At 43.1% G+C, this 22,873-nt stretch overlaps 1 protein-coding gene across 1 annotated transcript; it reads left to right on the forward strand.

Moving 5' to 3' along the window:
* Positions 1 to 6,290: 6,290 nt before the first annotated feature.
* Positions 6,291 to 22,366, forward strand: LOC124111323 (matrix metalloproteinase-19-like). Its single transcript, XM_046470974.2, has 11 exons — positions 6,291 to 6,628; positions 8,763 to 8,845; positions 9,061 to 9,227; positions 9,427 to 9,502; positions 11,648 to 11,793; positions 12,542 to 12,799; positions 14,113 to 14,253; positions 16,878 to 17,048; positions 17,508 to 17,632; positions 19,665 to 19,816; positions 20,761 to 22,366. The coding sequence occupies exons 1-11, from the start codon at positions 6,509 to 6,511 to the stop codon at positions 20,858 to 20,860; spliced, it is 1,539 nt and encodes a 512-aa protein (XP_046326930.1). The 5' UTR covers positions 6,291 to 6,508; the 3' UTR covers positions 20,861 to 22,366.
* The last annotated feature ends 507 nt before the right edge of the window (positions 22,367 to 22,873 follow it).

Below are 22,873 nucleotides of genomic sequence, written 5' to 3' on the forward strand. Positions count from 1 at the left end.
CGCGTTGTAGAGTTCTATAAATTGAAAGGGGAATGCACTTAATTTTTAATCAGGCAACTTAAAAAGAATTATTTTCCATTTTTAAAGGTTACGCACAATCAGCGTGCTCTCACAGAGAACGCATTGCTCTGCTTTTAGCAGACCCCGACAAATAGCACGGCGAAGTTTGTTCGTTAGCATCACTATGACGTGGTGACACTGTGAAACAAATGGCCAGTTTTCTGTCTGTACTGCCTTTTATTTTCCCTGATAACTTATAAACTTGGACGAATTTTTTTTAGGAACATGACCGTCTTTATTCCACAATATATTCAAATCGTAAAAATATTCCAAATGCATGTCAGGGCCCATGTTTGACTTACACGCGCCACATAAAGCGCTTATATACTTATGTACAGAAATAAGGGAACGATAAAGAGTACCGTGTACCGGGTGCATGGGTGACCCAGTCGTCTCAGGCGCCGCAATTCCACGTGCACGCTTGCGTTCCTAAAACATGTCAGAAACCTATGATCGTGGGTTCGAATCCTGGTTCGCTCCGCTTATGTTTCTCGGTTTGTCAGCAGCATACCCATGGAATTCGTAGGTTTCTCCAAACGGTAAACGTACAAGACCTCACTTCAGCCTTTCCTCCCACATCAAGCTGACAAGCCGTGGTGTACCTGCTATACTGTTAGCGGGGTTACACTCACACACTCATAATGTACCCTGGACATGCATGGAGGTATGCCGGGATGGTTGAGAACACAGCAGATACTACATATTTCTGAGTCTAATGTTAAGCATACTGTTTATGGAACATCTTCATCTATGCGTTTTCTCAGTGTGTGTGTGTTGTTTTATGCGGTCTTATAAGGTTTTACAAACTTATATCCACTCATGGTAAAATCCATCACCCACAAAACAATTGAGAAACTCGTCCCGTTTTCTTTCATAATTTCAAGCTACCCTGGAAATATATGGTCGTTCCAAGCCTTATATATCGATTGTAAGGAATGGAGAATTTTAGATCACAGGGACAGTGTGCGCTAAACACCAAGTGACCATTTCATACGCTAGGTTCGGAGGAGTTGCCTCCCTTATCAATTCATACACTCGGCACCCAACCCAGATCATTAACAAGATGTTTATTACACAAGACAATGTCAAATTGACACCTGGCCCTAATTACAGTTTAGACTTAAACTATAAATGGGTTCCGAACTATAAATCATCTTAAAAAATAATTAAAAAAGAACATTAATTCACAAATGAATGAAATCATTCACTAGATCTATACTGTCAATGCTTTTTCTCGGAACGGTACTTGTGTCCAAGGTATCACGAGTTATTTCCCTTCCATTACTGTCTGTGAGGAATGAACAACAATGCGAGTGATTAATTTGATTTTAATGCCGCTTTGAACAATATTTTCTGTCATAGTGCTGGGGACAAGACCATGTTGGTGAAGGTCATTGTTTTTGTTTTGTTCGTTATTTAACGCCGCACTCAGCAGTATCCCAGCTATATGACGGCGGTCTGTAAATAATCGAGTCTGGACCAGACAATCCAGTGATTGATATCCTGAGCATTGATCCACGCAGTTGGGATACGACGACATGCATCCAAGTCAGCGAGTCGGATTAGACCTGATCCCGTTCGTCGCCTCTTACGACAAGCATAGTCGCCTTTTACGGCAAGCATGGGTTGCTGAAGACCTATTCTAGCCCGGATCTTCAATGGTCTTATCGCCCCTCTACAGGTACAGCCTACCTGGAGACTGTCCCTTACGGAAACTTCCAGAACGGTCAAGCCTGCCATGTTCTTGTATACAACAAAGACAGATAACTCTAATTCTAGTACAACCCCATTCTGGAAACCTCTACCCGTTGCTATCGACTGCTGTTTAAATCCGGCCACGACAACAGTTGCTATTTATTACTGGTAGTGCAATCATTTCCTGTCACTGACAATTACCACAAATCTATTTACAGTTTCTACCACCACTCACATCACTTGCACATAACAATACGCTCTTGTCTGGAGGAGAGACTACAGCTGGATGCGGACAAGACATATACCACGGCTACACGTGTCATCATTTACCTAATCTCAATCCAGCATCATCCCGAGGCAAGGGAGTTCACTGACTATAAAAGTCCAGTTTCCACCCTTGCCGAATTAGGCTGGAATTATGGAGTTATGCATAGTCCAGTCAAAATCTCGAAACGAATTCGACATTCTGTTCGTAAACTGCCGTGCACATTTTGGTCTATTGCAGGATTGCAAAGCATGTGGTTCGCAAACACAGCGTCAACAGATATTTTCCAAATCTTTTCATGTTTTAAACAAGGTGCTCACGTGATGTTGTGCAATTCGTGAAGTAAGTCCCGTTTTATCACAATATAGATCTTGATTATCAATCAGATCGTCTTGACTGAGCACCGCGATTTTGTTTGAAGTAAATGCAAGCAATATGAGAGGTGGAATCCGATTGGTCAATAGGAGAGACATGGACGGGACAGCGATCGTAAAAGCCACTGGTGGCGCTACGATCGAGCCCAGAAATTCCAGCCTAGTTCGGCAGGGTGGAAACTTGACGTTTACAGTCAGTAAACTCCCTGGCCTCGGGAAGATGGAATCAAGAGGCTGCATAAGGTTATTTCACTGAAATAGCATATGCTATAAATGTGTTATTTCAATATAACCATATAACAAAAAGTGGCCGTTGGATGAAGGTATCAAGGGTCAGGTGTTAGACAAACTTCTACCTGACCAGCAAGTCCACTGTTCAAAACTTGTGTCCTACTCTCTCTGTGTGCGTGCGTGAGTGCGTATGTGTGTGTGCGTGCGCGCACGCGTTTAGAGAGGAGCGGCCAACTGCACTACACAGCGCCCAGTACCATAATAACGTACGCAGGGCGGTCGCACACGAAGTGTCTGTCCTTGGACCAATAACACAATTCCTGGGTCAGTGCAGGAATAATTAAAACATTTGAATTGTAACGAACAAATTATGGCCTACAAGTTATGTCACAGCAAAAGCTCCAGCGCCTTTAAGAGTTGCATCCTACGGGACCTGCAGAGAAAGTGTGTCAACTCCCTTATCAAGCTGACATGACGTGATAGAACTCAATACTGTTCAAAGCGGCGCTAGCCAAACTACCTCATCAACATGCAACTGACAGAAAAGCGACTGCGAGCACACTGTCTGTGGCTTTCTCATGGACCTATGTCATAATTGCACTGTAAAAAAATTAATATCATATAAGGGACACCGAGTAATAGAATGTTGTTTTATGGCACATTCAGTAATAGATTTTGACTAACGCTTATTCTCTTAAAATATATAATTCTGATAAAAACCAGCAAATATAATTGAAATTGAAAAAGGCCCAGTGAGACGGCAGTTTCAGGAGCATACCCCGCGGAAAATCTAGACTTGCTTCATTTAGGGCTACAACAAATTAAGGGCTTGGCGGAAGGGAAAATAATATGGTTCAGGGACTGTGAGATAGAATACACCTATATTTATGTTGCTCTGTGCGAGCATGGGTCTAAGCCGTGAGAGTACGTTAACGGGACACTATGTCCACGGTCAAGGTCTAGTCGTCGTGGGGGGGCACGGGTAGCCAAGTCATCGAGCTAAGACCCTGCAATTCGCTGGACACGCCAGTAACGTTTGATCGTGGGTTCGAATGCTGCTTCGCCCGATTATGTTTCTACGTTCGTCAGCATCCCACCCGTGTTCGTGGGTTTCACCTAGTTGGTGAGATCTGCATCACTTCAGGCTGACATGCCGGGATATAACTGGAATACTATTCAAAGCGGCGTCAAACCCAACTCACTCGTTTATGCTTGAGAAAGAAGTAACTTCCTATGGCTTCCTTTTAATATAAGCTTCGGTGGTTTTGCGGTCGTGAAATCAGCAATTGAGAGGTTGTTATTGTGATTTGAAACTTCTGACAGAATGAAATTTCACTGTTGACGCACTGTCTAACCATGTGATAAATCATCTACCGGACCTTACCAGAGCAAATATACAAGGTCAGTTGGGTGTCGGAAGAGGCGTACTTGAAGCTCTTATCTAACTCGTCGTTGAATGATGTGGATAAATAATTTCCCACGATCAACGCCTTTGTTGATTAAGCTGTACATATTCGTCAGCTGGGAGTGAATGTGTTTACGTGAAGGTCCGCATGAGTTGCAGTGTACATTCAGAGTAAGTGCCGTCCTTGGTTTTGACCTCCGCAGGGAAGTGAAGCCGAGGTCGGCGTTCACGATGATCAGGCGTGTGACGTCAGGCGTTCCAGATTGTTGGACAGTATTTCATTATCACGTACCCCCTACATCCGTCCTGTGACCGACCCCTCATACCGCGAGGTTCTATCTCCATGGTGTAGTCTTGATAATGGGTGAAACACGGATAAAGATAACAATGACATGGATTTTAATTCTGTTTTATGAGATTATTTTCTCAATCATGACAATACTAAATATTGCTTTTGCAATTCAGGTTTAAGTCTACAAAAACTGCCTGCCGTGTTAAAATAGTTAGACGGTCCTGTATCTGTAGTATCCGCGACAAACGGCTGTGTGAGGTTGTAATAAATACACCTGAAGCTGTAGTAGTTGCGACAACAGCTGTGTAGGCTTGTAATGTTAACAGCTGAAGCTGTAGAAGCCGCGAAAAGACATCTGTGTGGGATTGTAATGGTAATAGCTGAAGCTGTATTGGCCGAGACAAACAGCTGTGTTGGGTTGTGATGTCAACAGCTATATCTGTACCATCCGCGACAAACAGCTGTGTTGGGTTGAAATGTTAACAGCTGAAGCAGTAGTGTCCGCGACAAACAGCTGTGTGGGGTTGAAATGTTAACGGATGAAACAGTAGTGTTCGCGAAAAATAGCTGTGTAGGATTGAAATATTAACAGCTGTGTTGGGTTGAAATGTTAACAGATGGATCAGTAGTGTCCGCGGCAAATAGCTGTGACGGGTTGAAATGTTAACGGATGAAACAGTAGTGTTTGCGACAAACAGCTGTGTAGGATTGAAATATTTACAGCTGAAGCAGTAGTGTTCGCGACAAACAGCTGTGTTGGGTTGAAATGTTAACAGCCGAAGCAGTAGCGTCCGCAACAAACAGCTAGGTTGGGTTGAAATGTTAACAGTTGAAGCAGTTGTGTTCGCGCCAAATAGCTGTGTTGGGTTGAAATGTTAACAGCTGAAGCAGTAGTGTCCGCGACAAACAGCTGTGTTGGGTTGAAATGTTAACAGCTGAAGCAGTGGTGTCCGCGACAAACAGCTGTGTTGGATTGAAATGTTAATAGCTGAAGCAGTAGTGTCCGCGACAAACAGCTCTCTTGGATTAAAATGTTAACAGTTGAAGCAGTAGTGTTCGCCACAAACAGCTGTGTTGGATTGAAATGTTAACAGATGAAGCAGTTGTGTCCGCGACAAACAACTGTCTTGGGTTGAAATGTTAACAGTTGAAGCAGTAGTGTCCGCGACAAACAGCTGTGTTAGGTTGAAATGTTAACAGCTTAATCTGTACTATCTGCGACAACGTTGTTGTGTTGTAATGTTTAGAGCCTAATATGTAGTATCCGCGACAAATAACTTTGCAATGTTGTAATAACATCAAAATCTGTCGTGGCCTCTATTTGACTGTGATAAAACCTGAATTGCTAGGGGCCAAGAAACGGGCGACAGATCAGTAGGGGGCACGGGTGGCCGATTCGTCTAAGACGCCGCGATTCGCTTGATTGTGGGTTCGAATCCCGTTTCGTCCCGATTATGTTTCTAGGTTTGACAGCACCATACCCGTGCTCGTGGGTTTCACCGAAGTGGTAAACGTCTGAGACCTGCATAACTTCGGGCTTTCGTCTCACATTAGGCTGACACGCGGCGATATAACTGGAATACTGTTAAAAAGCGGCGTTTAACCCAACTCACTCACTCACTCACAAACCCAACTCACTCACTCACTCACTGATAACAGTAATACACAGTAGTAGCAGTACTAGTAACACTAGTAGTGATGGTAGTAGACGCAGTGTTAGTACTTGTAGTGGAGGTAGTAGCGTGAGGCGTATAACCCCTGACTTCCTCGTTCAGTTTTTCTATACTAAAGTTGAAAGGTCACAGCGTGAGACTTGACTCTGTTTGACGTACATTCAATATATCGGAAGATTGATGGGGGTGAAGACACTACCGTCTCGTACACAGAGACAGGGGGGAAATGTCGGCCGCATTTGCGCGTATCCGGGCACCTTCAGTTATGTATAAGACTGGGGACACGAGTGTCAAGAAGACGCAAAGAGCTTGATGTTAACAATAGTTACGCAGTAGTTATCTCCCTTGGTACACCCTCCAAGGTGTGATAACAGATAGCGAGCCACTCATACAGGTTAATCATTCATTTTGTCTTTGCTGGGATTCACGTAAACTCCACACCTTTTTTGAGTTTATGTTTGCAGAGAAGATAGAAAAGGAGCACAGTGGTAATTAGATTTCCCTGTCGACATTATGACGGATTCAGGCAGAAGAGCCATGTCTCTGTTCACCCTTGTTCTCTGCATCGTGGTGGCCTCGGCGCTCCCGACCGACCACAGCAGCGATGCCGCTAACAGAGACTTCGATTCAACCGTAAGTATCAAATAGAATTATTGCTAGACAACTGTAATAAAAATGTAATCCAGAGCACATGAGGCACAGGAGCTCACCCGCATAAAATATGTTGACTGTGCATTTCCCACGTGCGTGTGTGTTTTGATTCCTATAGGGTACACCCGTCATATAGCTGGAATATTGCTGAGTGTCGCGTTAAACAACAAACGAACAAACAATAGGGTGCGCAGACTTTTCTTTATCATAAAATGGGTAGGTTTCTCGGCAGGATAAAGCCAACGGACAAAAACCATATCAGTTGGGGTCATATGCGGATTGAGATGCAAATATCAAAGATCAAGTAGGGATTACTTTCAGTGTTTATAAACAAACATGGCGTCGCCCTTGTCATTCGGTGATCGAGTCAGAATTAACCATCGGGATTCTGGAGAAACTACTGCTATAAATGCTATCATTTTCAAAGGAATAGTCTAACATACTGAAAATCAGTGTCTAAATGTGACAAAGCTAAGCCATTTTACAAGTTTGGCACTTTTGGCGATATCAATTGCGAAATAATTATGCGAGAGCAATAGCCAAGAGCGATCGGTTTCCATATATCTGTGCTTGTAGACCTCTGCAGCTTGGAATCTTTTCAACAAACTAAAACTGTTGGATTTGGCCGAGATATGTGCGAAATGTTACCTTGATTCGTTTTGTCGTGTGTGTACGTACATCTGACTGCACCTCGTAACGTTATGACAGGACAGGCTGACTGTCAACAACGTCTGACTGTAGCCCTGACATAGACTAGGGTTAGAGTAGCTTTCATTTGATAAAGGGCAGTTACTCTATCGTGCACACCGATGGATTGCCGCGAAAGGCCAGTAAAAATAATGTGTGTAGGCAATTGTTGTTTTGCATATATGTATAAGAAACAGGTTTCAGTTGGAACTGTATTGGCTACTGTCACTGTCCGACAGACACATCACTTACCCTCTGACTTAATATATATTAATGCGCACATTCTAGGAAAACTTGCAATGTTTGTAAGAGATGGAAAGATACTTTCGAGCACAGATTTGAAGAATGACATTATATGATAAACAGGTTATCACGCTTTTGTGTTTGGGGATGGTAAATATCCTATATTAGGAATAAACGTTATGTATTTAGCTCACCAAGACTCGCTGAATACAATGTTTATTCCTAATAAAGGATATTTATCATCCCCAAACACAAAAGCGTGATAACCTGTTTATCATATAATGTCATTCTTCACGTGATAACCTCTATATATTTTTCTGGTGAAGGATAAGACACAATCTTCTCTAACAATCAACGACACACTGTCCAGGTATTACGCTTTTGTCATAAAAGGGTATATTGATCGACACAATGCGACGTGTATGAAGCTACTGTGATCGGGTATAAAGCAACATTGATTGGGTATCACGCTACAGAAACTGGGTATAAAGCTACTGGGATCGGGTATAAAGTGACACTGGTCAGGTATAAAGCTACAAAGACCGAGTATAACACTACAGAAACTGGGTATAAACATACTGGAATCGGGTATAAAGTGACACTGGTCAGGTATAAAGCTACAAAGACCGAGTATAACGTTACAGAAACTGGGTATAAACATACCGGGATCGGGTATAAAGCGACACTGGTCAGGTATAAAGCTACAAAGACCGAGTATAACGTTACAGAACTGCTACATATTTCATATCAAAATAACCAAGTAAGATATGTGCTCTGGCTTCACTTTAATTCTGAATAACTACCTAAACGAAAACTTAATGAACAATAAGAAGTAATTACCGGAATCGGTTTGCCAAAATGTTTAGAAATCGCACAATGATATTACACTATCTTACTTGGTTATTTTGATAAAATTGCATGTGAATCCGTGCCATTGGATTGGTTAACCAAGCAATATTTTTGGTGTTTGTGTTACCATAAACGTATAAAAAGACATGGGCAACGCCCACTAACGAACTACACCTTACTGATTGGTCGAGGGAGATTGCCTTGTTGGGCTAAACGATGTCACTGATTACACTTTAGACTATAAACTTGAGAACTGTAACCGACAAACATATGAAAGTCAATTCTTAAGTACTCACCATTACGTAATCACTAATGTACATCTTGTTGCATTCTCCAGACATTCATGGAGAAGTTTGGTTACCTGGACAACCTTGCCGGACGAGGTCAACATGACCCACAGACGACTTCAATGGGAATCAGGTAAGTTGTTTGCGGGTCCCATTCCGCCGGGAACGGGGTGATCGTTGTTAGAAAGATAATAACTGAATGCTACCTTTGTTTCTCTCTTCGAATCACTTTATGTCAGTCGTCAACGAAGATACACAGAAAAAAAAGATATCCAAACCTTTACATAATACAAACTATACCAGGTTTATGAGTCATCAGGCTACAGATGGACTGTTTATGCTTGTTAGGGAGTTCCAGAGGTTCAACGGTCTGCAAGAGACTGGGCGCCTGGATCCGGCCACTGTTCAAAAGATGCAATCCCCGAGATGCGGTCTACCCGATCTGGTCAGACCGTCAGAGAGAGCAGCGCAGCTCAGGAGTGACCCCGAAACACCACTGGCCTTCTATGCCCCAGGTTGAAATGATGACCTTAGTTATGATGAAAATATTTAACAATAGTAATAATGTGAAAAATAATAAATATAAAAAATGTCAAGTTTCCCTCCCCAATTGTACAATTAAATGGAATCAGAATTCACAAAAAGCTGAATGGAACACGAACTTGAAGACCTTCGTGTTTATTTCACCTGGCAATGTTTAAAACTGTGTTGCAGGCTATAAATGGAGAAAGAACGACATCGATTACAAGATCGTTGGATATACCCGTCAACTGGGAGGTTCAGATCAGAGGTAGGTGTTGTAAAGTAACCTGTAACCGTCAACTTGGAGGTTCAGATCAGAGGTAGGTGTTGTAAAGTAACGTGTAACCGTCAACTGGGAGGTTCAGATCAGAGGTAGGTGTTGTAAAGTAACGTGTAACCGTCAACTTGGAGGTTCAGATCAGAGGTAGGTGTTGTAAAGTAACGTGTAACCGTCAACTGGGTGGTTCAGATCAGAGGTAGGTGTTGTAAAGTTACGTGTAACCGTCAACTGGGAGGTTCAGATCAGAGGTAGGTGTTGTAAAGTAACGTGTAACCGTCAACTGGGAGGTTCAGAACAGAGGTAGGTGTTGTAAAGTAACATGTAACCGTCAACTGGGAGGTTCAGATCAGAGGTAGGTGTTGTAAAGTAACGTGTAACCGTCAGTTGGGAGGTTCAGATCAGAGGTAGGTGTTGTAAAGTAAGGTGTAACCGTCAACTGGGAGGTTCAGATCAGAGGTAGGTGTTGTAAAGTAACATGTAACCGTCAGTTGGGAAGTTCAGATCAGAGGTAGGTGTTGTAAAGTAACGCGTAACCGTCAGTTGGGAAGTTCAGATCAGATGCAGATGGGAAACAGTAGAATACAGCTGTTAGTTGGGAAGTTCAGATCAAATGCAGATGTGAAACAGTAAAATAAAGCTGTTAGATCAGATGCAAGCGTGGTGCTGTAACATATACCAGTCATGAGCGAGGGTGTACATTTTCAATCAAAACCGTGAGGTGTTTTCCACTCTATAAAGTCAAGTCGAATCCATTTATTGTTTTTCTTTAAAAAATTATATATTAATAACAATATTCACGTAATATTTATTGAAGCTGTCACGTTTTGTAATTGCTTCAAATATTCAGATGTTTATATGATGGACAATGGCGCTCTTTAGAAAAATGTAAAATAAAAACTATATCATGAAAGCTGAACTGAAGAAGCTCTAATCAGTTTGATAATGTTGGACAGGGTTGAGGTCACTGCACTTCGAACTTCCTGATTAATAGTATTTGGGGCGTTTGGGTAGCATAGTAATTAACGCGAAATATTGCCTGGGCTCGATTCTCCACATTGGTGCAAGTTTTTAGCCCATTTATGGTGTCCCCAACAAATGCTAAAAGCGGCATAAACCCATACTTACTCACTCCCTGATGTGTGAAACCCATTTCTGTTGTTTCCCTCCGTGATATTGCTGGAATATTGCCCAAAGCGGCGTAAAACCATACTCACTCACTCCCCAATGTGTGAAATCCATTTCTGTTGTTTCCCTCCGTGATATTGCTGGAATATTGCTAAAAGCGGCGTAAAACCATACTCACTCACTCCCCAATGTGTGAAATCCATTTCTGTTGTTTCCCTCCGTGATATTGCTGGAATATTGCCCAAAGTGGCGTAAAACCATACTCACTCACTCCCCAATGTGTGAAATCCATTTCTGTTGTTTCCCTCCGTGATATTGCTGGAATATTGCCCAAAGTGGCGTAAAACCATACTCACTCACTCCCCAATGTGTGAAACACATTTCTGTTGTTTCCCTCCGTGATATTGCTGGAATATTGCTAAAGGCGGCATAAACCCATATTCACCCACTCCCCAATGTGTGAAGTCCATTTCTTTTGTTTCCTTATGCGATATTGCTGCAATTCTGCTAAAGCAACTCACCCATGTCTGATTGGTCAATCATGCTTGATTGAAAGGTTGAGACTTTCAAAAACGTGCTCAGTTGCCACGCGGACGTCTCCTAAGTTAAGAACGCGTTGTTATACAAACGCCAAACAGGGTTTTATTATCGTACTGGGGTACTTTGACGGTTTTCTAACATAATCTGATTCAACCTCATTCTTAGTATGCTACACAGAACTGAAAGAAAAATACCCAATACTGCCAATGGAAGTCTATATTAGTTTGCAATCTAGATTATTGCATCTTCAAAATAAATCAGAATATGTCTCTGGGATCCTTTTAATTATTTTGTTTTCTTTTTCTGTTCTTCCGTGGAATATTTTCCTTTCAGAGACTAGATGTTAGTCTACTAATTCTGATAAATACCAATACGACCAGGGAGCTTTGAACGGGCGAAATACGGGGATGACACATTTAATGGGCGAATGGATACTTTTTTACAATGTACTGTTTTCCTTACGACCAGACGAGCACTGAGACAGGCGTTCTCCAAGTGGTCTGGTGTGACGCCCCTCACGTTCAGAGAGGTGACGAGCGGCACGGCCGACATCGAGATCAGCTTCGTCAGGGGACAGCACGGGGATGGTCCTGGCAATACATTCGATGGGAGAGGTTAGTGTCCCTGCTCCAAACATATCACTTGACGACGAAAATATCGTTTTTACAAAATGTACAAGGTTGTAAATAAAGACCTGCGTTTATGTAAATGTATGTTTTTGTTTGCAAAATCTCATCATGACACTCATTTACGATTATTGATGTCATATTGAAAACAATTGTTTTGATTGTAAAGACGTGATTTACAAGCATTTAAAAGTAACTACAGATAAACTTTTCTTGCAGTATATTGTACACCACAGATATTTAACAGGAATCGTTGATATTTACCGTCAATGTTCAAATCAAGCATTTGATGATCTATTGATATTTCTACCACCCTTCAGGGGCGGTCGGGTAGCCTTGTGGTTAAAGCGTTCGCCGAAGACCCGGGTTCGATTCCCGACATGGGTACAATGTGTGAAGCCCATTTTCTGGTGTCACCCGCCGTGATATTGCTGAAGAAGTTGCTAAAAGCAGTGTAAAACCATACTCACTCACTCTACCACCCTTCAAGCAGATTAAGCATACGGAGAGTGGAGCACTATTAAAGATTAACTGAAGTTGTTATTATTATTATTATTATAATTATTATTTTTTTATTATTACAGCTACGATTCGATATATGCATTAGGTTCAAATAATAATGGTAGCTTTCAGGTTCCTGACTGATGTCCGTGATTTAACGTGCGCTTCACACTGGACCTGATCTCACACTCGATAAAATTAAATTCAAACCATGGCTGTGTTCTCATCTTCCCAGGTGGCACGCTTGCACATGCGTTCTTCCCCGGGACTCAACCAATCAGCGGCGACACCCACTTCGATGAGGACGAGCAGTGGACGATGCGAGGAGAAACGGGCTCGAACCTGGAAATAGTTGCCGCCCACGAGTTCGGCCACGCCCTTGGGCTGGGTCACTCCAACGTGCCCACGGCACTGATGGCCCCTTACTATCAGGGGTACGACCCTAACTACCAGCTCCACGTGGACGACAAGCGAGGGATACAGACACTGTATGGTGGGTACCCCTGCCCACACATTTCCAAAATAAAAAAACAAAACGTTTCAGACCGCCTTGAACATTGTGTCAGCTTGATGAGAGGGGAGGGAGTGGAGGGGGGTGGGGATGGTGGTGGTGGGGGGGTGGGGGGGGGGGGGGTGGGGGGGGGGGGGGTGATATAAGTATTATGCGTTTATAACATCGTTGAAATCACGAACGCAGATGTTGCTAAGAAACATGGAGACATAACCAGAAGATCTGGGATTCGAACTCACGATTTGACATGCCAATTGCGGCGCCTTAGACGACTGGGCCACCTGTGCCCTAGTATAAAGTGAACTCCAAAGGATTTAACAAATCAGTTTTCTCTCTCTGAATTCGGTAACATATAATACAATCTTGGGAGTTAACGTTGGGCTCGTGATTATTCGTCATATCCTGTTTCGTTCTTAAGGGTAGAGGTAGTAGCCCTGTCGTCCAAGGCGTCGAAAATCTCAATGCAGAGTTGCGTCCCTTAGGCGTGTCAAGATCCAATTATCGTGCGTTTGAATCACAAATTCTACCTTGTAATGATTATGGGTTTATTTGTGCTCACAGGTTTCTTTTTCCCACATAGAGCTGACACGTAGTTCACGAGTCACGCTGGCGATCAACTGATACTTAGCTATTATCGTGTACTTAGTGATTATCCTGCACTTGGCTTTTATCATGCACTTGGTGATTATCCTATACTTGTCTATTATCGTGTACTTAGTGATTATCCTGCACTTGGCTTTTATCATGCACTTGGTGATTATCCTGTACTTGTCTATTATCGTGTACTTAGTGATTATCCTGCACTTGGCTTTTATCATGCACTTGGTGATTATCCTGTACTTGTCTATTATCGTGCACTTAGCAAATATCCCGCACTTAGCGATTATCCTGTACTAAGCTATTATCGTGTACTTAGTGATTATCGTGTACTTAGCAATTTTCTTCTACTGAAGTATAATTGTGTTATTCCGTACTTAACTCTTATCGTGTACTGAGCTATTACCGTGCACTCAGCAATTATCCTGTTCTTGGATATTGTCTACTTAGTGATTATCCTGTATTTGACTGCTATCGTGCACTTAGCGATAATCCTGTACTTAGATATTATTGTCTTCTCAGTGATTATCGTGCACTTGGCGAAAATCTTCTTCTGAACTATTATCGTGTACTTATCGATTATCGAGTGCCTATCTATTATTATCTACTTTGTATTTTATCGTGTACTTAGCGATTATCGTCATCCCACTGCAAGACATTGCTGGTTGGTGTTTTTCACATTTCACTCACAAACCCAGGTTCAGGTGGAGGACGTTCAGGCGGTAGAAGAACCCGGCCGACCCGACCGCCAGTGACTGCCAGACCACGACCACGACCACGTGCAACCCCAGCACCCAGCGGCAGACACTGTGACGTCAAGTTTGATGACATCATCGTTGGTGAGTCACCGTCTACTGCCAAACTTTCGGGGGGTGGGGGTGGGGGAATTCTGGGCCCACTTGCACAAAGCGACCTCAGTGTGACGACAGTCGCCAATTTTAATGTACAGAAGTTGCGATCCTCTTTGTGCTTACATACCTTTGTGCAATTGGGCAATTAACAGCAATGTTGTACAAGCGTCGGGTACGTCATGTTGAAATACCTCAAAACATTTGCAACATGAATTCATTAATTTTCAGAATCGTATGCATTGTTTATATGTGAATAGGGTAACGTTCAGTTGTTTTGTTCATTTAAAGTGCCAGGCAAAAGAAAGTATACACCCATGCTTCATAATGGCGAAAAATAAAACAAACAAGAAATGGTTATTTGATGGTGATGAATTTGATACATGTATCATAGTTCTATTATGGACATTAAGTTTGCAGTGTTTCGGCGACTGTTCAGTCTCGTAACCTTTCGATAACGTTTTGGGCTTTTTGGTAAAATCCACTTTTCAAGTGCATATGTTTTTGTCCTTAAGTTATATAACAAAATGTGAGTAGTTAGATATATAAAGTGGTGTTTAAAAGTCTTGAATCAAACCTCCTTGGACTGTCAATCTGCTCGATCTCAATCACCCTTAAGCTGGGCCACATACTCCTTTGTAGTGTGTGAGTGAGTATGGTTTTATGTCGCTTTTAGCAATCGTCCAGCAATATCACGTCTTGGGACACCAGAAATGGGCTTCACGAATTGTACCCATGTGGGGAATTGAACCCGGGTCTTTGGCGTAACGAGCAAACGCTTTAACCACACCGCCGTTATTTGGAACTGATTTTTGTTTCACCTAATGTCGATACACAAGTTCGCAGGGACTTCAGTGACAATGCGGACTCATTCGACATACTTGTTGTCCAATAACTATGGTCAATAAGTGCTCCGAAATACTATTGTTTTTACCATCCCAATGCTGAGCATGTATACAAAAGGCAAAGAGTACCCCACTGCCCCTCACTTCTTAGTAAGCTAGGGGGCACGGGTGGCCCAGTCGTCTAAGGCGCCGCGATTCGCTGTGCAGAGTTCGCCCCGATTATGTTTCTAGGTTTGTCAGCACCATACCCGTGCTCGTGGGTTTCGCCGAAGTGTTAAACGTCCTGCATCACTTCGGGCTTTCCTCCCACATTAAGCTGACACGCCGCGATATAACTGTAATACTGTTAAAAGAGGCGTAAAACCCAACAAACTCACTCACTCTTTGAGCTTAAGCTGCTTGTTTTAAATTGAATAGGGCATAATCGAATGTGAAGTTGAACTTGCGATTGAATGTAATATGAATGATAATGGTCTTAGTTGATTCGAACTACATGGATCATGGGCCAACTTAAGTAGAACGTGCTTGGATCATGGGCTTATTTTAGTAGAACCTACTGAAATCATGGGCTTGCTTCATTTAGAACTTACTGGGATCATGGGTCTTACTTGATTAGAAGTTACTTGGATCGTGGGCTTACTTCATTAAGAACATACTGGGGTCATGGGTCTTACTTGATTAGAAGTTACTTGGATCGTGGGCTTACTTCATTTAGAACATACTGGGATCATGGGTCTTACTTGATTAGAACTTATTTGGGTCGTGGGCTTACTTCATTTAGAACATACTGGGGTCATGGGTCTTACTTGATTAGAACTTACTTGGATCGTGGGCTTACTTCATTTAGAACTTACTGGGATCATGGGTCTTACTTGATTAGAACTTATTTGGGTCGTGGGCTTACTTCATTTAGAACATACTGGGGTCATGGGTCTTACTTGATTAGAAGTTACTTGGATCGTTGGCTTGCTTCATTTAGAACATACTGGGATCATGGGTCTTACTTGATTAGAAGTTACTTGGATCGTGGGCTGACTTCATTTAGAACATACTGGGGTCATGGGTCTTACTTGATAAGAAGTTACTCGGATCGTGTGCTTACTTCATTTAGAACTTACTGGGATCATGGGTCTTACTTGATTAGAATTTACTTGCATAACGGGCTTTCTTCATTTAGAACATACTGGGGTCATGGGTCTTACTTGATTAGAACTTACTTGGATCGTGGGCTTACTTCATTTAGAACATACTGGGGTCATGGGTCTTACTTGATTAGAAGTTACTTGCATAATGGGCTTTCTTCATTTAGGACATACTGGGATCATGGGTCTTACTTGATTAGAAGTTACTTGCATAATGGGCTTTCTTCATTTAGAACATACTGGGATCATGGGTCTTACTTGATTAGAAGTTACTTGCATAACGGGCTTTCTTCATTTAGAACATACTCGGGTCATGGGTCTTACTTGATTAGAATTTACTTGCATAATGGGCTTTCTTCATTTAGAACCTTATAAATATTCGGATCATGGGATTACTTGCTTCAAACTTTCTTGGATCATGAAACACAAAGACACGATCTTCGCAGGGTTGTCGTTTAACTGAATGGTGTTTATATTAACGATGTTTACAGAGCATGGTATGGGCATGTCTAACTCAGAAACTCTCCATGGTGGATATTCATCATAAAATGACTTGGCCCTAACGTGCTAAGACTGTAAATTGACCGGAGACAAGACCTCCTTTATGTGACTAAACCTCTTTCCCCAGCTCACGATGGGAAAACCTATGCCTTCCGTGGCAGCAAGATCTACAGACTGGTCAATCGTGGGGTGAGCAGAGGGTTCCCCAGGCCCCGCAACAGAGTGTTCCGGGGAGCTCCGTCCTCCCCCGGGGCCGTGGTGTACGACAGGAGGCTCAGGAAGACGTTCTTCTTTAAAGGTACAGAAGCTATCTTCAACTCGATCGATGGGCACGGGTTGCGTCCTTTTGTTGCCAGGGTACACATCCCTTTGGGTTCGAATCCCAGATAGGCAAGATTATGATCCTTCGTCCGTCTATCGACAGTAAAATGTATACACTTGGAGACAGGAGAGGCCAAGTTGTGTGAAGGGCGAGGGGAGTGAAATAGACCTTTACGTCTTCTTCCAGTTAAATGCACTTCTTCTGCACTTATACTGACTCCGAGCCGATCAGTTTTTGTTTTATTCCCTTAATGCCAAGTACCAGGTAGCATAAGGCGTACCATCTTTTAACGTCTTTTAGAATGACGCGACCTGGCATCGAACCAACAATCTTACGGTGTCGAGAAGACGCTACACCCACTAGACCACTGACATAGCATCCTAACTGATGGAGTAAATCCTAACATCGACATTGTATCTACTTTTTACTCTTCAGGAGGCAGATACTGGAGGTTCACTGCCTATCGCAAAGATCAGGGATTCCCAAAGAGATTACCGTCCGCATTCAGAAACCCTAAAGCTGCCCTCCAGTGGAGAGATGGTAGGATCTACCTATTTAAGGTAAGGCAGTACTCATCCGTACTTACTAACACCTGAATTTGGTTCGGATATTTTGTTCAGCCTTATATAAGCAGCAACCACATTAACATGATAATGATAAGCCATACATATGTCAATGCGAGTAAAAGTTTGAAAGCGATATTATACTTACATCATATCCTTGATTATGCAAGGAATTATTCTTAATTTTATTGTGACAAATCACTAACGCTCCACGTAATTGCAGTTAAACACAATCCTAAATATGTTAAGACCTAAACATGTAAAAATATGTGACAAGGAGTGAGTGAGTGAGTGAGTATGGTTTTACGCCGCTTTTAGCAATATTCCAGCAATATCACGGCTGGGGACACCAGAAATGGGCTTCACACATTGTACCCAAGTCGGGAATCGAACCCGGGTCTTCGGCGTGACGAGCGAACGCTTTAACCACTAGGCTACCCGACCGCCCCTTGTGACAAGGAACATGTTTAAGTTTGTGTTTAGGATTTAAACACATATTTTACAGTGTATTCATCTTAATATAATAAGAGATTAAATACGCTGGACAATCAATGGCGATTAAAGCGTTCGATCGTCACGCCAATATCCCGGGTTCGATTCCCCACAAGTACGATGTGTAATTACGCAGTCAGTGAACTTTCGTTTGTTGTTTAACGCCGCACTCCAGCTATATGACGGCGATCTGCAAATAATCGAGTCTGGACCTGACAATTCAGTGATCGCCATCATGAGCATCGATACAAGCAATTGGGATATTATGACATGCATCAACGAAGTCAGCCAGCCTGACCACCCGATCCCGTTAGTCGCCTCTTACGGCAAGCATGGGTTGCTGAAGACCTATTCTACCCAGGATCTTGTCTGCGAACTTATCATTGTAGTGGCTGTTGGGTGGCATTGTTGTTACAGTGTTAGTTCGTCACGCCTAAGTCCAGGGTTCGATTTCCCAAGGAACGTCCGTATGCCGCGTGATTACATGTCGGTCGAGGGAGACATACTGTAGGGGGAAGCCCTTAATGTCAAGAAATAACGTCAAATAGAGACGGTATCATCATGCGCTTCGGGCTATAAATTTTACAGGCTTTGAGGTGAGGTGAGGTGAAATTGGGTCAAAGATTATTGCACTTATATAGCGACGTGCATGCACGTGTGTGTGTTGCTGCTTGTACTAGTCCGGACTAATGTCGATTTATAGTGCTAGCTCACTGATGCCATGCCGCAGTTTAACATGAATACCCCACTCAGACACGGTGTACTGACTCCGAGCCGACCAGTCCTTGTTTTTGACCCTTTATGCCGAGCGCCAGACAGGGTAACACCAAGTGCCATCTTTTAACGTCTTTTGATATGACGCGGCCGGGGATCGAACCCCGGAGCTTCCGCTCTCCGGGCGGACACTCTACCACTAAACCATGGAGGCGGTCATACAGGCTTTGAAGCCAGACAGATCATTATATGTCGGGTCACCGAAATAAAGCGTCAATTCGTAGTTACTTACCAAAAAGAAATCATACAGCTCCACAGTCGAGTTGGCCAATATGCATCGGGAATTCAAACCGAGCCACCTCAAGCGGTAATCCCCGTCATCAGCAGCTCATCTGGACTTAGTGTGACTCAAACACACACCTAAAATTCATAGAACGTTTATGTTAATCGATTTTTATAATTAGATCTGTGTTCCTTTCAAATTCTAGCTTTACTGGGTGTAACTTCTATTTGAAATGAATGCCATTGCCGTAGGCGCCATTTTATTATTTTTGCAAAACCAAGGGACGTAACTGCCATGGAATGGTTGGAATGAATGATAAAATGCAACTCTCCACGTTGATATAATTCGCTTTACATAATTTAAGTTTGGTGTTAAAAAAGGATGTTTTTGTTATGATTTATATATCTGTCTATATAAGGGCAAATTTGCTCACGTGAGGCACTGTCTTCATCAGCTGATGGGCGTCAACAAATACAATTTTAATCCTTTAATAAACGCCAACAAAATTGAAGTAAATTCTCAACTGACTGACTGTTGCAGAGCTCCACGTACACGGCGTGGACGGAGACCCTGACAAGAGCGTCCTCTGGCTACCCCCGGTCTACCACACAGTTCTGGAGGGGACTCCGGCCGGACATCGAAGCAGCCTTCCAGTACACTGACGGAGAGACATACTTCTTCAAGGGCAACGTGTAAGTTTGGTCATAAAACACTCTTGCAACTCATGTGTGAGGATTTCTTGGTATATCCATGGCAATCCAGGAAGCGCGATCAACAGATCCCTGTGATTATCGTAAGAACCGAATAGTATGTGGATCGAGTTTCAACTAGGTGTTTTTTTGTTGTTTAACGCCGCACTCAGCAAATATTCCAGCCATATTACGGCGGCCTGTAAAAAATCGAGTCTGAACCAGACAATCCAGTGATTGACATCATGAGCATCGATCCACGCAACTGGGATGCATGACATGCATCAGCCCAGTCAACGAGCCTGAACAGCCGATCCCTTTAGTCGCCTCTTAACTTGGTGTGAACAGCCGTAACCAACCGGACACAATTAAGCTATCTCTTAAGACAACTGGTAGATATGTTGACCTGTTTGCCCCCGAATCCCCAAGACAAGTGGGAGTTACTGTGGATATTCTTCTTTGTCATCACCATTGGTAATGGTATGGGAGGCATTGGGGAGATCTGTTATTCCTGCCGATCTTGGAGAACGGGAGTCAAGAACGGGATACGTATCTGCCCTTTTGCTGGGGGCCTATTCTGGCCTGGAATCTTCACGGGGTACAAGCATTGGGGTACTGGGGACCTATTTTGCTTTACAGTCTAAAAGAGGGAGTCATATGGTACTGGGATCTATGCTGTCTCGAAAACCCATGGGTGGCAAGCATAGGGTAATGGGATCTGTGCTGCCCCGAAAACCAACGGGGTGACAAACGTGGGGTATTGGAATCAAGGCTGCCATGGAAACCCACGGGATGACAAACATGGGATACTGAGATCTATGCTGCCCCGGAAAACCACACGGTGACAAACATAAGGAACATGGGTAGCCGAGTCATGAACTTGAATAAGGCACCCTCACTGTTTCTATACTGGATGCGTAATCGAAGACTCCCATTCTCTGTTTTAGATACTGGAAGTTCGACAGCTACTACGGGCGTGTGGAGGCGGGTTACCCCAAGGCAACATCCCAGGCTTGGCTGGGCTGCACCCCGAGGATACCCAAGTAGCTGGGTCCTTCTTGTCGCCATACTGACACGTAGATGTAGCTAGCCTTGTGATCTACAGTTTATCCTCCATCCTGGAAGTTGCTCTTCACCAAACATTTTGCAAAGCATAGGCCACTATTCAAGTTGGGAACATACTGACCGACACCATGAATGTTTCATACATTGCAAACTACTGTCTGGACCGTGACCTTCTTTTACCTATATGTTTACCAGTAGATGCTTGAAACAATAGATCGTCTCAAAGCGAACACTTCCGAAAACTACAGGAGATAACCGAATAAAATATGACTTCACTTTTCTTCACTTAACACTTGTAATAATAATTGGGACTGGAAAGAGCACCGTGAGGTTATTCCCTGATATATGAAAGGTCGGTTCGGTTCAGAAATAGCAAAAAGAGAGAGGAAACCGATTTAGAATCAAAAGAACCTTTATGTTGATGTGAGACCATAGAAAATGCAGCTATAGTATGCTACTATCAAATGCATGACATATTTCTCACGTAGCTGTACCACAACCCCCGCGAATTCGTGTGATCGCACGATCAACATTTTTCGGGTCCAAAATAAAGTTTCTTACGCCCAATACAAACAAGACATACATCTGCGTGTTTCATCCCAAAACCTGCTAAAACTACCATCAACCAATGCTAACCATTGATCTACACCAGTCAGACTGTCCCAATCTCATGAAAATCAGATGTGCTCGCTACCGCCACACAAAGATCTGAGGACATTCCATTCCAGGTCACGTCAGAACTACCTTTCGCGAACTTTTGACCGACCACTGAAATGACTGATCGGAAAGTAGCTTTTTCGAGCTTTTCGGTACCAGTTTCAAAATTGCCACTTCCATTCAAGACTAGGTTCTTTAAAAAAAATATTTTGACAAAAGACTCGATTCAAAATTTGGAATTAAAAGAAACTTCTGGAATGTCTAATAGATGGCGGAGATTGTATGGCAGTACTTCCCACGGAGCTTCTTTCGTTTTAAATTTTTCTTCCGTTGAAGAGATGATGCCTAGCATTTGAAATCAGTCGTACATCTCGGGCTGAAACTGTCGTTGGGAATGCCGCGCATTAACATTGAGGCTGCATGATTAGAAAACACATTAACATAAGAAAAGTACCGGCGGTGGGGATGCCTAGCGTTCGCTGGTCACACCGAAGGCCCGTGTTCGATTCTTCACATGGGTGCAATGCGTGAAGCCAATTTCCGGATCATTTTGCTAAGTCTTTGAGAATATTTTCAAAACAACCACATCATACAACAGGTTCGTTTTAGATTTCATAGTTTTGGGAGATACTGACGGCAATTTCGAGACATGCCTTAGTTTTTCTTTGTGTATGAATAATTTCAAAGACAATCGGATGAATACACGTGTCTGTATATACTCAACGTGTCACAAGCTGTGTATGCCCTGTGAGTGACTATCGAGACAGATGATGGTGTATGACTGATTACTACATAATGATCTATACATGTAATAAAATAAGTTTAAATCAATCAGTTTTAACCGAGTGTGTCTTTTGTAACACTCATTTTGTGAAGCTCATGTTGATTGATCAGATACTCAAGAGATTCAGGGCCAGTATTGGGCTCCTTCCAATGTGAAGATTCAGGTCCAGTTTACGACTCCTCCCACTGTGGACAGTCGGGGCCAGTATTAAGCTCCACCCACTGTAGAGATGCAGGGCCAGTATTCAGCTCCACCCACTGTAGAGATGCAGGGTCAGTATTAAGCTCCTCCCACTGTGGGGATTCCCAGCCAGTATCAAGCTCCTCCCACTGTGAAGATTCAAGGCCAGTATTGGGCACTCCCTCTGTGGACAGTCAGGTCCAGTGTTGGGCTGCTCCTACTGTGGGGATTCCAAGCAGTCTTACGCTCATCCCACTGTGGAGATTAAGGGCCAGTATAAGGCTCCTCCCACTGTGGAGATGCAGGGCCAGTATTTGGCTCCTCCCACTGTGGACAGTTAGATCCAGTGTTGGGCTGCTCCCATTGTGGGGATT

Source organism: Haliotis rufescens, unplaced genomic scaffold (genome assembly GCF_023055435.1).
Source record: "Haliotis rufescens isolate VD_foot unplaced genomic scaffold, xgHalRufe1.0.p SCAF_15, whole genome shotgun sequence".
Lineage (NCBI taxonomy): Eukaryota > Metazoa > Mollusca > Gastropoda > Lepetellida > Haliotidae > Haliotis > Haliotis rufescens.